Source organism: Symphodus melops, assembly GCF_947650265.1.
Source record: "Symphodus melops genome assembly, chromosome: 18".
Lineage (NCBI taxonomy): Eukaryota > Metazoa > Chordata > Actinopteri > Labriformes > Labridae > Symphodus > Symphodus melops.
Window position 1 is genome coordinate 5,367,423 of NC_136708.1, and position 15,975 is coordinate 5,383,397.

General features: G+C 40.2%; 1 protein-coding gene across 2 annotated transcripts in view; it reads left to right on the forward strand.

Annotated features, from left to right (window-relative positions):
- Positions 1 to 15,975, forward strand: part of trappc9 (trafficking protein particle complex subunit 9) — a 211,951-nt gene that overhangs the window by 110,391 nt on the left and 85,585 nt on the right. For both annotated transcript variants that reach the window (XM_079368513.1, XM_079368514.1), the window contains one exon: positions 11,908 to 12,018. In XM_079368513.1, coding sequence (XP_079224639.1) covers positions 11,908 to 12,018 — 111 coding nt within the window. The remainder of the gene's footprint in view (positions 1 to 11,907; positions 12,019 to 15,975) is intronic.

The window sequence follows — 15,975 nt, forward strand, 5'->3', positions numbered from 1 at the left end:
GTGGCCCAGCAGCAGGCCTTACAGTTTGACTTGTGTAAAAGTGAAAGTTTTACAGTACACTAAGGCCAAGCCCTTTTGTGTAGAATTGTGCGGAGCACAAGGGGAGATCCTATCCATGTCTAGAACACACCGACTCTAAGTTAGCAATAATCGCATGAACAGGGTCTCAAGGAAGTATGTTCGAATAGGAAGTCTGAACAGGCAAAATTAGGCCACTTATTATACCCACATTCAAAACATGACGGTCTTCCTGTTAAGTTTTGACAATGGGCACCCAGGCATTTTATGTAAGTGTTGACATGCTTAATATGCGGAAATAATGTCACACACGTCAGGGAACAAACCTCTTGAGGGGGGCCTTTAGAAAGAATTTCATGAGGATGCACCAAGATATGAATGTTTGACAGTATGCTGTGGCCACGCCCTTTAATATAGAATCTTAATTTCACATGACTTTGGATCTTTAACATGTCTAAAACAGACTGACAATACGTTTGTGATGATCGGATAAAGGGGTGCCTGAGGGAAATACGTTTAATTTGGTAAACTGTGAAACGCAAATTTGAGCCCTTTTTCTTGCATTAAAAAAATATGGCAGACTTCTGTGTGTAAGAGGATTTTTGTAGGTCCTTACATGTGAGCATTTTATTGTTCGAAAATCGGCAAAAGAAAAAGAAAAAACATTGAAGTTTGGCCGCATGCCACAGCCTTTTTTTTTTTACTTAAGGGGCGACTTGAGCCATTTTGCAAACTTTTTTTTTTTTTTGTTTTTGTTTTTGTTTATTCATGTTCAGGCACTCAAAAATGGCAACAAAGTCGCGGAAGAATAAAAATAGTCCTTCAGAATACAATAGGGTCCTTTCCACTGCATCGGGCCCTAATAATCATTCAGATTAAAATAGGGTCCTTCGCACTTGTCAATGCTTTGGGCCCTAATTATTAATTCCACTTCTACTGTGGCACACAACAACATTTTAGGAGTCCTGTATTGTCGACTGCTCTGTGGTAGCTAATTGTGTTTTCTTCTGATTTAGCCTTGTTTAGCCTCCAGTGAATCCCATGACATCAAACCTAAAAGGGTCTTTTGCAAACGGTGCGAGGTTACTTAAAACAAAGACAGAGATGGTTCACACACTGTTTACCCTAAAAGGTAAACATATCGTTTGGGGTAAAAGCTGAAATAACCAATGGTTGGTTTCCTTCTGTGAAAGACAGTGTCCAAAAATGTCTTTTTTTTTATTGTGTTTCGCCATGTTGTGGTTGTATATAATAAGACATTTCCATTTTAATGGTCAATAAATTTTAATAAGATATACTGTACCTGATAACGTGTCTAGCTGCTGTTTATCTTAATTGCAGTGCCATAGCAACAAAAGTTTAGAAAAACTACAAGTTTGACATCATTGGGTTCTAGAACCTTATCCTCATCAGGACCTCACGGAACACATTTTAAATCCTCTCTGCCTTCAGCCAGCCTGCTCAGTTGTGTTTGGAGATTGAGTTTGTTGGAGTACTTTTGAGTCTGTTGTTCAAGTGAAAACCCTTTTTATAATTTTTTTTTTTTTTTAGGATTATATTCTTCTGTTTTTGATACTTCCTTTAATTTAGTTTCATAGAGTTGACTGAAGGAAGTCGATGCGTTTACAGACACATTAGGGTGCTGTTCGACACTCCCATTTATGATCGCACATTGCAGATCTCCTGGCACAGCCAGTCCTATAATGTCAAGATTGTAATGCTGGCTGAATTTTTACATCTTCAGCAGAAGAACGAGCTCCCGGCCGAGATGTCTGTTGAGGACCTGACTGACACAGACACAGAGTTGGTAATGATCGCATGAGCAGGGTCTCGAGGAAGTTTATTTTAACAGGAAGACTGAACATCCACAGTTGGGTCATTATTTACACATTCATAATACAATGGCGGACTTCATGTTGGAGGTAGAAAATGGTTGCAAGAGGATTTTTTGTAGGTCCTGACATGGTTAACATACATCAACATTTTCAAATGTGCTGTATCGAACAGTGATTGACACAATCTAAATTTGGACATGAAAAATATCCTCCCGTTCACTTTTCATTCCATGGTAACTTCAATTTGACGTGTCGCGAGAATTGACATCATGTCTCTGCGCATTCATTCTTCAAAGCATATGTTCATGTGATAACGAAGTCCTGTAAATATAGAATAATTACAAAACCAAAACATATACCTGATGCTCCCTCTTGATTCTGTAGCTTCATTTTATCTCACATCGCAGCACATTTTTCTCTCGAGTGGGGGAATAGAACATAGTACACTCTCTCGTTCACCGCTGCAGTCATACTCTGGCTGTGACATTATTGCTATCTTAACCAACCCACTCAGGAGGTCAGATAGTGGCAGCTGTAGTTCAATGGATATCCAGTCAATTTTCATGCTTTCACATTGTCTTTCTAATGGACATGCACATACGTTACTACACACACACTCTCCCGGTGCCTTCCTTCACTCCACTTTTCAGCTCCAATACTCTCAGGAAAAGAAAAAAAAAATCCGAGTGATGGAGAATGATCGTGGCTGTGAAATGACCACTTGAAGTGTATCATTAGCTATAATAATATCTGTACTTAAAGCCATCCATCTCGGCTCTTTGCAGACACAGATTAATATGCATAGAACCTTTACTGAGTGCAATACATGAAGTCTTTGAATGATCCCTGTGCTCTTTACATCAACAACATCCATCCCTCATCCTACAGACATGCCTGCTCTAAAACTAAGCCAGTCTCTCTCTCTCTACGCACACACACACACACACACACACACACACACACACACACACACACACACACACACACACACACACACACACACACACACACACACACACACACACACACATCAGCAGCTTTCTTGAACAGGAAGAATCACTTCTCACTTGAAGTCTTTTTATTTCCCTTTTCATTATTGATACACGTTGGTTTTCTTCTATCCAGCAAATTAAACAATGGTACTTTTTAATTACTATATTTTGTCCTCTTCTCTCTTCTCCCTTACTCTCTTGCTCAACTCCTTATTATCTCCCTCTAACTTTTATTTCAGTTGTCTGTCCCTATTATTAGTCTTTCGTGTTTACTCTCTCAACTTCAGCACCTGTTTTTTGGGGGAGATTTTGTTCTCCACTTCTTTGTCTGTTATCTTGCCTTATGATGTTCTTTGGGGCAGCTGTGGCTCAGTTGGTAGAGTCGATGTCACTGAACTGGAAGGTGCAGGGTTTGATCTCCAGCTGCAGCAACTCGCTGATGTTGGGCAACACATTTAATCCAGGATTGCTTTGTCAGCGGCGTATGAATGGGATGAGTTCTTTCTGAAGGTCACTTCACACAGCAGCCTCTGCCTTCAGTGTGTGAATCTGTAGGTGTGACCTGCGCTATAAAAGCACTTTGAATAGTCAGAATACTAGAAGCGCTTAACAAGCTCAAGTCCATTTACCGTTTTTATCATCTTTTTGCATTTCTCTTGATCCTCTCTCTAACTTTTCCTCCTCTTATTTTACTGCTATATCGTGCGGTAACTAAAAATGTTATTGATAATCACTTTGAACAGGCTACTGTGGAAAAGCATGCTCAGAGGAAGTTGAAAATATTAAAATCTGAATTTAACTAAAATGTAATGAAAATCCTGAACCAGAGCCAAAATCCCCAGTATAGTAAGATGGGAATTATGGTGCTTTAACACCAATGTTTCGTAATGCATCAAGATGATTCTGTAGGTAAGTTAGTACGGTTGTACAAAAAAATGTTGTTGTCAGTGAAAAAAGATGGGAAATCGAGAGATAAATAAATATAAGGGGGATTTTTTTTTTTTTTACCTGCTGCTTCATTGACAGTCGCACTTATCTAACAGCCTCCTCTCACCGCCTTTAAAACCACTGCTCCGTCGACCAGAACAGCCTGCTAGTTCCCTAATGGAGTGGTGATGTACTGAAAAGCGACTTCCATGGAGAGGCTCATATTCTTTTGCAGGTGTGGAGTCACAAGCTCAAACACACAGTGCAGACGCTTTCTCTTTTATTCAGCCTGTACTGTTTCCATCAAATCATATCACATCCCATTATGACCCTGTTTAGGATTCAAATCAAGGGTTTTACTACAATTACAACACTATTGTATTTAACCAATGCAGTTATACAAACAGCAGTGACTTAACCACACCACACTGTGTGGCTCACCATTGTCATCTGAGTTGAAGGTTTGCTGCAGCATGGATTGTTGAATCTCATAAAGATGGGAAGAGGTGGTTTAAATAGGATTCAGTGTTGGAGGCAGGATCACACTTACAGAGACCAAGACATACTCGAGACTGTGGTGCTCTGACACCGAGACGAGACTAAGACATTTAGGGTTCAAGACCGACGCAGGACCAGACTGAGCCAAGACCGAGACCATAAATAACAATGAATAATCATCATCTTGTGTGAAGGGGCGTGTCACTCACTTCGACTACATGTTGCATCTGTAACCAGGAAATTAAATTCAAATTAAGAATGAATTGAAGTGATTTGCTCTTTAAGTAAATTTTTTTACTTTAAAGTCATGAGGTGGTTCATTGATGGTCTTCCTCCAAGTCTGAGACCGATACAAGGCAGAGTAAACATGATTTCAATTCCAAGCCAAGAGTGATACCAAGAAGGAATTTGAGTACTGCAACACGAGTAAGTTGATGTGTTTAGTCGAGCCGTGATAGTGAATGTGTAAGGAATACATACTTGCCACCTTCACATGGGATTAAACCACTTGAAGGATAGCCTTTATACATGCCGTCCGGTGTAGAAGAGAGACACTCGTAGAATCCTCATTCATCGTCATTCTGCCTTCCTGGCATGGCTGCCATGTTGAGAACAACAGATTTGTTGTCAGTACAATTAGATGTGCACTGTTTGTGCATTCTGAAGTGACATAAAACACTCAAGAAAGACATGAATGAGAGCTTTTAATGGGCAGAAATAGCCCGGTGTGTCGTAGACGAGCTCTCAGCAGCAGCTGGCACAACAAGTGGTCCATCTTCATTCACTAGAATAGAGCTCAACAGTGACTGCCCACTTTTTCAGCAGCTCTGGTTCCTACGGTACATTTCCTAATTCTAGTCCTCCACTGACAGTTCAGAAAATCCTTATATTGACAAAGGTACAAGAGTCTGCGCTGTCTAGACTATTTGTAGTTTGTTAGCATCACTAATATGCTCACTCACTCTCTACCTGTCTCTCCACTTTGGTCTCTAGGTCTCCTTCTTCTTCTTTTATCTTTCACCTTTTCTTGCTCTTGTTCACTTTTGTCTCCTTCTATTCTTCAGCTTCCAGCTCTCCCATAGTCAATTTTAATTTCTCTAGCCCAACACCACTTCCTCTGAGTGGCCCTTTTGCTTTCTCATAACTACTATAAGCATGGGGAGTTCAGTCAAAATATAGCTGAAATAATCAGAGGGCATCATTAGCTGTCCTGAAACACTAAAGTGACTTGTGGTTGTCTTGTAAGTGAACTCCTGCTGTCATGTAAATTAAAGAACCCACAAGGAAGATTCGTATTTCCAGACATTTAACAAAGCTTTGTCAGTAATGGTGAGATGTTACAATGACCTAACAGTGACCTGAATCACAGAAACAGTGTGCTGAATTCTATTTACTCCACCGGGTAGTTTACACAAAGCCAAGAAGACCAAAAGATGGCTCACATTTTGTTGCTTGAACCACCTGAAAAAAGAAAATTGGTAAGTTACTGCTCTTGTTTATGTCTACCTTTATGCCAATATAAATCTGGAATCATCTTAAAGCTTCAAAACAGAGAGTATTGTTTCCCGTCCTTGGCTGAATAATCCCGTGGAACCCCAAAGATAAAGAAAGCACAACGGGAAGTTTCCACAGGATTCAACTGTGTCGCACTACGTCAGTGCAGCACAACTGGAGCTGATTGTGGCATCTCTAGTCAATGCCCATGTTTGCATGATGCCCCCCCCCCCCCCCTCCTTCACTCCGCTTGAAATACACACTGAGTCTATTTTGGACTGAGCCCACAGCCAGCACACAACAAACTGAGCAGAGCAGATCAACCCGGACAGAAAGTCAGGCACGGGTACAAATAGAGCATCTGGTCAATTTCAAAATAAAACACCATGTACAGACTGCACATCCCTATTTCAACATGCCATCGAAACAGGCACCATATGAACAAAAACAATCTAGGGAACCTGTTGTTTGCATGTTGCTCTCTTTATTCCCTCGTGATCCTGTGAACTCCTAAACCCAGCTGCTCATGGCTGCGCTCCACTGTGCTCCATGCTTCAGCAAAAGGATCCAGCAGGGTGTAGGTCACACCCCATTGGAAGGAGCAAAAGCACCAGGGAGACGGATCTCGGTGCACATACTTCCTGTGGAATCTGCACGTTAAAATGAACCTTGTTTTTTGCTCTCTTAAAGGAATACTCAATGCTTGGAAAGGAAACGTTTTGCCATAGGGCTTCTGAGATTGCATTTCAATGTAGCCTCTGTATCTCATTTACCTCTCTCTCCACCTTTGTTTTACACTTCCTGACTTTCTAGATAGACTTACTATACAGTCTTCAAATGCTTGGCTCACTGCTCAGTTCTTTAATCCTTTTTTTTTCTCATTTCAAATCTTCCTCTTCCTTTCTGTCCCCATCTTCCGTTGTGTCTCTCAGGATTTCTTTCATCGCTTCACTCTACATTCCATCACTATACATTTCTATATCTCAATTTCTATACCTTTTTATTCCTCTGTACCTTTCCCTACCATATGAATGGCAGATCTTGGTTTCTCTCTTTCTCACCTTTGGCCATGTCTAAGGTGACAGATCTGTTGAAGAAAGTGACTGAGAGCCAGAAAGTGTGAAATACTCAATGATCCATACTTTCCCAGGACCTGTTAAAATCCCATTTGCTCAATATTGTGTTTCCCCTGAAATATGCATTGGTCTGCAGTGGAGAAGGAATGGATCCTTCAACGTGTTTCTGTTACAGTGCCTCTCGATTAGCATCTTTAATGCTAATCTTTAATCTTTTCTGCTGCCTTTAATTTACATACACAGCTTCAATGTCTTTTTGACATCACATCCTATACAGTTTGTCTGGAGATAGAAAAAACGAGTTTGTGGATATGAATGTTGTGTTTTAGTCTTTCGTTTTCTTTCTTTGTCAAAATGTGAGCCGACTGTGTGTTCACATCGTAGTCAGTCAATACAATTATAAATCGAGTAGCAGGAAAACAGTTTGACAAGTAAAAGTCGATCAATAGATTGTTTATCGGCTTGTGACCAGATCTGATCTGACGATTTTCAGCGTACTCATCTGTGACCAGTGTGACCTGTCGGTCCTCACAGGTAAAACACATTCTGAGCCGGTCTCACACTCAATACAAGACCTATTGACTGGCAGTATGTAGACATGCTGTATTGATACAAAGTACTGACACGAGTGTGGGACTTGAGAAAAACGATGCTTGCACACATGCTGAGCCAATATTAGCAAATGCTGTGCTTATAGCTTGTGATATGTTGTCTTTGCTAATGCAAGGGAGGTGCGCTAAATTAACAAACTGATCGATAGAGCGAAGCTTCATCTAATGCTACATCCTCTAGCACTGATGTTGTCAGCGATGTGAATGAATAAATGACGAGCGAACCACTTCTTCTTACTGTAGCTTCTCTTCGACAATAGTTAATGGTGGTGGTTCCAATACATCCGTGGCTGCCTCATGTGTAGGCTGATGTTATTGAGTGCAAAAGAAGAGCTGATTTCCAATCATAGCTTTTTATTTTTATTCAGTCTGAAAAAAAAAAATAATAATAATAATAAAAATAATGGTACAGGATTGTCGCACAACATGTGGACTCACCAGAACACAATGATCCATTTGTATAAAGCATTTTGGAATATTGGTATCAGTATTGTAAGAACTCTAATAGCATCAGAGGGAAATGTGTTAAAACTGGCCCAAATCAAATCGAACCCATGGCCATGCACGGTTGAGTTGTCGTGCTTTCATATGACATTTTAGTCATATGAGTCCCTATGTACTTGTTTGAGGCCAAGAGAGATTTTGATCCAAACATCAGAGGTCTTTACTTTGACTTATAGGCTCCAGTTACTACACAGCCCTAAAATAGCCCACCATTGGCAGTTCTCTAAATCAAACTGGGCTAATTAAGGCTGTTACATTAGTTAGCAGGGTATATGACATGTTTGTGTGCCGGAGTAAGGCAGCGAAATCAGCACTTATTGATTCCAGATTTGCAGAATCGACAGAGGTGTGGGCACAGCGTCATTGATCAGCATTTCTGTCTCCTCCTACAGTGTGCTCCATCTTTACCACCCACTGCCTCACAATGACAGGGTACCGAGTCCAACTAATTCCCGTCCGGTGTCGGCAGCTCTATTTATCTGTATGGTTGATGTTGGGACAAAAATAATCAGCCTGTCGCCCTGGTGTTTGTCTGTTTAGTATTGATGTCTTTCTGTGGTCTTGTCTTATAAATGTGTGGCGCCAGGTTTTGACGTCCACTCTGCTGCAACAAGGTCCTCTTCAGATCAATAATAGCAAAATGCTGACGCCATGGCACATTTGTCAGTGTGGTTGTGTTCTCAGAAATAGACCACTTAGTAGCTAGCCTTTTTTTTTCTCTTTTCTTTTTTTTTCCTCCTTACCTTTTGGCACTCTTCCAGCTGCACCTGGAATGATTCGTAGTAAAAGACTTCTTCTGGGATCAGGACTTACTCTTTGAAATTAGGTTTGACCTTATAATATCCACCCAGGTACACATGGTGGTGATAGCACAACAATAATCCTTGCCGACAAACTCTTTCAGGGATCCTTATTTTCACTTGCAAGTTATATTTTGCTTCATTTATTAGACACAAGGCAATAATATTGATATGTAATTGATTAATGATTTGTTTTGCACACTGGAGCAGGTTTGATATGTGTTCATTTTAAAGAGACAGATAACTTTGTTCCCTTGATGCCTCACTTGGTTCTTAAATAGGATTTAAAAATTCACAGGCTGAAAGAGAGACAAGTAGTTTGAAACCCCGATGGCACTTTTGAATTATTTATTCGGCTTAGATCTTGGGGCCCTGTGTCGTCACTCAGCAGAATACTTCTCAGAATGATTTGGTGTTGTGATCCAGTTCCCGCTAGTTGGAGAAACATTGTCTTCAGCTTTTCTTCTGTAACAGTCTTAAAAAAAAAAGAAAAAGAAAGAAGCTTGTCCATTTGTTCAGTGTCATTTTAGGCTCATGCTTATCAAAAGGTGCAAATCCAGCTTGTCTTTCCTTCAGTTTATCTCGAGTTCTTAGGGCGTGAACAATGAACCGGTGTCTCTTAACTAGGTGGCCTGATTGATCGCCTCAGCTAAACGGCACAACCTATAAATCAGTACCTCGCCCCATTCAGCCCGTTAATCACATCCGCTAACAAAGACAACAAGACAATTAAAGAAACATGGGAAGGCTTGAAAAAAAATATGTGCTCCCCTAATTGCCAAAGCAGTTTATTAGGGACTTGGGCGAGCTCAACATAAGCCTCCATTAACCCCGAGATTTAAGAGGCAAGACGGTGGCTGGGAGGGGGGCTTAGTGTGACCCTGAGGGAAGATGATGGGCTGATGGGCAGCATTTAATTTGTACAAAGGACGCAATTTTACATCTGTTCTCGCTGTTTGAGTCCACTTATTGTAATTGCTTTTCAGCATGCTATATATTCCAGCTTTATAAATTTGGCAGTTGTGTTTCCAGCTCCAGAGAGAGAGAGAGAGAGAAATATTTTCAACCATTTGAGTGGAAAATGACTATATTGCATGCCTCATTGATCTCTGAAATAGGTTCAAATAAACAACAACAACAGGCAGTCAGCAGTAAGTTGACTTAGGTTTTATATAAGTAAGAAAGTATAAGTTTTTTTGACATTTATTTTCACACTAAAGGGTAAAATATGCAATTTTAAACCATGTCATGTGTCATGTCATGTTTTTGGAAGGACTCCCAAAGGACCCCCACTTTGGGAACCACTGCTTTCGAGTGTTGTTGTAGTACTTAAAATCCGTCAATTTGAAGGTCTCGGTTTCGTCTTGGAATGGAAAGCATTTTTACTCAGTCTTGGAATGGGTGGAGATTTTAAATCAAGACCAACACTGAAAGGGTTTTTTTTTTTTTTTTTAACCCATGTCATTAATTTGATTAGAGGCATCTAAAATCACCAGTAACTTCCATATATTCATTATATTTATATATTCATTTGATTTGTATCCCCCGGTTACAGCTTCAACCATCTTGGTGTTACGGTCTAAGTGAATGATGCACCCGCTGCTAACAAGATGATGATTTTTTTATTGATATTTATGGTCTTGGTCTTGTCTTGCTCACACCCTGCCTTGGTCTTGACTCGGTCTTGAACCTTCAGTGTCATTAATGATGTTATCTTAGAGCACTCTGGTATGTCTTTCTCTAGGTAAGTGAGGTCTGTCCTGCAACTCTATTTTCGGATGTTGGGAAGCCACTTCAGATGCAATAGTTTGTAATGTTCAAATTGCCATACAAGCGACATCAACAAGGATTTATTACATGTGTAACTTTACACCAAGACATGCAAGAGCAGCACAGCATGCTGCTAACTTTTCTCTTCAGGTTATCAACATTAAAATGTGATTGAAATGTTCATGTAGCACCACATGTAATTGACATCAACAGGTAGAAACACGGACGCATGACTAATTCCTGAAAGAAGAACCTGGCTGTGATTGAGCTGCTTCCAATTTGATTTAATTGGTTTAGCTTTCCTTCACTGTTTGCATGTTTCTAAGACTTTTAATGTGAGCCAAGTTATTCAAGGCGGTCTTGTACTCTTCAAAACAAACAAATCCCATGATATAGACATTTGACTGATTCATGGTAAATCTAATACTGTTTGAAAGAACTTCTCTGGCTGCTTGCCCCCTGCACCTAACTTTAGCTCATTAGCTGCATGCAGTTTGTTAACTGGGTAAGATTAGCCTTTGCAAATGGAGAATAGGAACCTCTGGTAATGGTGGCCTGTGCAGGGAAAACATACAACTTATGATGGCCAATATTTTTGTTTGGTTTTGCTGAAGTAGAAACAGACCTAATTTCCCGAGTAGGTCCTACTAGTGAGTGCAAAGGTCAAATTCAGCTGAAATAATTTGAAGTCAGGTGACTCATTCGGCTGAACTCTTTAAGCTCAGCTGTGCATAGTAAAAATGTCTATGCTATGTGTAAAATGGCAGAACTGTCTCTTGCAGAGTTTAGTCATATGGCGGCTGCATTGGACAGTCTGTCTTCCAGATACCCGTCCCTTTCATCCTTCATTACTGGGTGGGGGGGGGGGGGGGGGGGGGGGGGAACAGCTACTTGGGGGTTAAAATTAACTCTTTGAAAAACCAGCATCATCTCCTGTCTTGATCTAAATCACAAATTGGTCCTCTTATGATCTGCATGAGAAAAGCAGGCGTGGGATGATATGGAGATGGCCTGCTCCTGCCAGGCCTGCGGGTCTGATGAAAGCGCCGCCACCTTTTGATGTTATGACAAGGACTGATGAGCACTTCACACCCTTCTCCCAACACGTCTTCTCTTGATCTCGTACATTTCCACTGTACGTGTGTCTGGTTGTTTATTTTTAGAAAGTTATTGTTCCCTCATGCATAAACTCTTGCAACTCATTAAGCATACTCTATGGCCATCAGAGTCTCCCTATAGAACACTAGTATGTGGGAGAGCTTTCTATTCTGTATTTGTGTATGATGTAACACATCTTTTCTTCTGATAATTGCTCGAGGGCCGTTTTGCAATCACAAATATGATTTTATAATCTGTGATTTTGTGTCTGTGTTTTTCCATAGCACCCGCCAGTGTCATCTGCTGCTCGACATTTTCAACCCAACAGAGCACGAACTCACCGTCAGTGCCAAGAACAACCAGGACCTGGTCCTCCATGCCAGCGAGTGCCAGAGGTGAGCTGAAGGTTTCTAAATATATTTAGATAGAGTCTCACCATAACCTCTACCCTGGTAAGTCGGGAATTTTTTTTTTTTAGCTGCATTATTTCTTAAAAGTTACAACTACCCTAACGGTGTTAATCATCAAGCATCGCTCTACCTCTTAAAACAGTCAAAAAACAGTCTCAACAATCTTTTCCTATTTATGCACACGAAACAACATTTGGTACAAAAAGTTGGAAATCCTTAATAAGTTTTGCTTCTATTGTACAAGATACTAAATTGTGCTAAATATGATACTATACGATAGGAAATTAGTACAATTAAATTAGTACAACGGAAAATCTTTTTGGTCTCTGAAACAGACTTTTGAAGCCAAATGGCGTATTTGAAATGCTGCCTCAACCCGACTCCCGGGCATTCGAGTAACAGCCAGAGACATGTAGCTGAGGCAGATCAGCCATGCCCCTTAACACAATCCAACCAGATGAGTTAGACAAAGATCAACCACTCTAGATGGATGCATACACTATTTGTACTTGATTGATCCCAAACCTGCGAAACTGTGATGTTACAGCAGCAGGTTAACAGAATAAATACAAAGTAATCAAGCCCTGACGATATCAAAAATACAAACGAAGAAAGTTTCAATAAAGACTAAATCAAATTCGCAAATTTGTTAAGAGTGTATGACTGATTGTAAATGTGCATAAACAGTGTTGACAGTCTAAATGTGCAGTTACATTATAGAAGCTGTGCCAATCAAAGAGCTGTGCAAATCCACTGACACATACTGTAAGTACAGTGAACCAACAAAGAAACAGGCTGTACACAGGTCTGTATGTAAAAAAAGGGCATTTTAATGTGGGTGTCAATGACACTTCTGGGCTGTTACAACCAGCCTGAAGTGGACTGCAGTTTAGCACTGGCTTCTGTTTACAAAACTGGACATTCTGCTTTGCCATATCTCAGGCAAAGCATGCTGTGTCATGTATGAACACAACTAGCACAATGTAGATCCTAGTGTTGCTATTTAAGACTGTAAGATTCAGATCATGGTTTGCATCTAGCACTTAGCATTGCACACAAGCATTATAATAAAAATACAACTAACTAATACAACCTAACCCGACATGTGACGCTCTCACAGAGCAAGACATGTCTTTCATTTCGGCTTTATTTTCAGGTTGTCTTTAGTTTCCCTGTTTGAGCAGCTAATTCACCTCAAGTAATTTGACTTGGTAGTCTGTGTTACAAAATCTACGTCCTGTGAGAGTCGAAGCTTTCCTCACAGTTTTCTCTTTTGGGAAGAATAAAAAAATGGGGAAATCCTCTATTTTTGGTGCGTTATACAATTTTTTATTTATTTATTTATTTATTTTTACACCTTGGTGACGCAGAGATAAACCCACACACTTCATCATCACACTGTCTTGCAGTTTCTTCAGATGACCTCAGCCTCCCTCTCTTGCTTTACTCAGTGTTGCACCGGAAAGTGGCAAATTGTGATTCCTGTCAGCACTACCTCTTTGGTGCATCCCTCGCCCCCTGGCAGAGGTGCTCTGTTGGTGACTCATAGGCCTACAGGGTTGGCTGTTGTTAGCCTTATCCATACTGCCTTTTTAAAAGATGGACACATTTCGGGTCCTGTTCTTCTTTCGAGCTGAATGTTGCGGAGGCAATATGTGGGGGACGAAGTGATTCCCCCCCCTTTGTGGCGCCTGCAGAAGTCGTTACAGAGGTGTTACAGTGTTCAAATGACATGATGATTATCTGCCGGGGAGATGCATTCTGAGTGCAAGAGCTTCATTAAATGAGTGACAGTATCATAACTTCATACTTTGGATTCAAGTTAGGTGTCGCCGCTCATAAGGAACCTCGAAACAAGAGAAGTTTATCTTCATTAGCTACAGATTCCCACGAACACTGCAGTTACTGCGACATGACTTCATGAGTTTTTTCAAGGTAAGAGAAGAAAGATTTCCTCCGCTTTTGTACAGAAAGAACATCCGTTGTTTACGAAATACTGCTGAATGATTCCTCTTTAGGACTATCACACCTCCTTCTTTGCCCTGCTATTTTTATGTTGTGCTGCTTCACTGTTTTAAAAATAAGAAATCATAAAATCATAGCAGTGAACAAGTGTGTGTTGGCCAAAGAAAAGTGCAGCTGTGTTTTTAAGGATTCACTTTACATTGGATTCTGATCTCCAGCTCCCATGCTGCTTATCCATTTACCACCCACTGCCCTGCCTGTACAACTCTAGCAGCACTGTGCTAAACTTCCCCACAACATAAGTGCTATCAAAAGTTGCATGAGAATGAACATGTGATACATTTAGTGATAGATGTGAAGGATGTATTTAGCTTTTCCTAGACTGATATTATTGGGCAGACTGCTTTTTTGTTGAAGTTTTTCACATTGAAACCATATAATTCGCTTCAAAGACAGATGTTTCTATTAAATAAGAGTGAATTAGATCTTTTGGGGGGAGGGGGGATGCTTTGATCTCTCACACAATGGCTTTCAGATAGATGCTCTTTAAAAAAAAAGTGGAGTTGTCTGTGCGTTTACTGTTACACAACTGGACAATATGCGTCTAAAACGTTGTTAGATAACCGTGTTGAAAGAAATGTTCTGAGATAGACTGATGCTGCAGAAGTTTGTTTTTATTCTCTCCGGAGCCTTCTGAAGCCGCAGCACTCCTAAGTCCAGGCTCATGAATTCATATCTGTTTTCTGTTTTAATGATCATGTAAACCAGCCTGGTTTTTACAAAGAAAAACGAGATTGCATCAAAGTGATACAGGCAGATTTGAGAGATAACAGGACAACCATTGCTCCTAGTGAGACTTGATAATACTTACTTTGTCCACAGGGGGCACAATATCCACACAAAATCAACTTCCCCTTCGCCACTTTAAATGCAGTATTTGATCCCTGATATTTACAGCTACAACTTACAGTTACAACTTGAACTACTTTGTCACTGTAGTAACACAGCATTCACATGCACAATAGCCTAAATGTTTAAGATCAGTGAGAAATGTTTAATTATTTGAACAATTTAAAAAGCATTGCTTGATTTTTAACTTCAGTCAACGTTTTCGCGAAGAAGCCTACAATCTTCATCACTGGTTTAAAGTGTTCTTAGAGCAGCTTGATGTTCATTTGGTAAAATATATATATGTATATATATATATATATGTATATCTCCTCATTCAGGGTGAAATCTGAAATAAATTATCGAGGCCCTAGGTTATTTATTTTGAAATACAACTATTTATGATCATACACATATTTATAAGATATGTTGATAATGTTAATTTAGATTAACGCCAAAATACTGTTGACAGATACCATCATTCACTTTCCCTTTTTTCAGAGATCTCTCCATAAAGTCGATTTGAAATGCTTGTACATACGTAGAGGTCAGATTGCATTATGGGCCAGTTCTACAATTGAATTCTACTCCACTAGAAACTGATACAATATGACAGAATGTGCCTCAGAGGCACAAAATGTCACGTCTGGTAATCACTGCAGATGTATATATATAGACTTCTATGTCTTTTTCCCCCTTTGACTGACATTCCCTGCAGACACAGTCGTTGTCTTTTACTTCACCAGTGAGTGCTTTCATCCTTGTAGAGATTCCACTGAAAATCTGACAGACATAAATTCATTATCTGAAGATTATAACACAGATCCAGCATATTGGTTCTTTTCACGGCAAACAAAACGTCTGTCGGCAGAGAACAGAGGAGGCAGCCCCTCTCAAGAGAAGCTTGGCTCGGTTTGGCAACGTGCAGATCATTTCCTATGACACGCACCCAGCGCACACGCTGATTATTCAGAGTGAGGTCGGGTTTTTGCATACAGACAGGATCAGAGCCACATTCTCATAGATCTCCGTCTGCTGAAACCATATTGTACTTGTCCCTTCAAGTCATCGTCTCTTGACATCAAATGG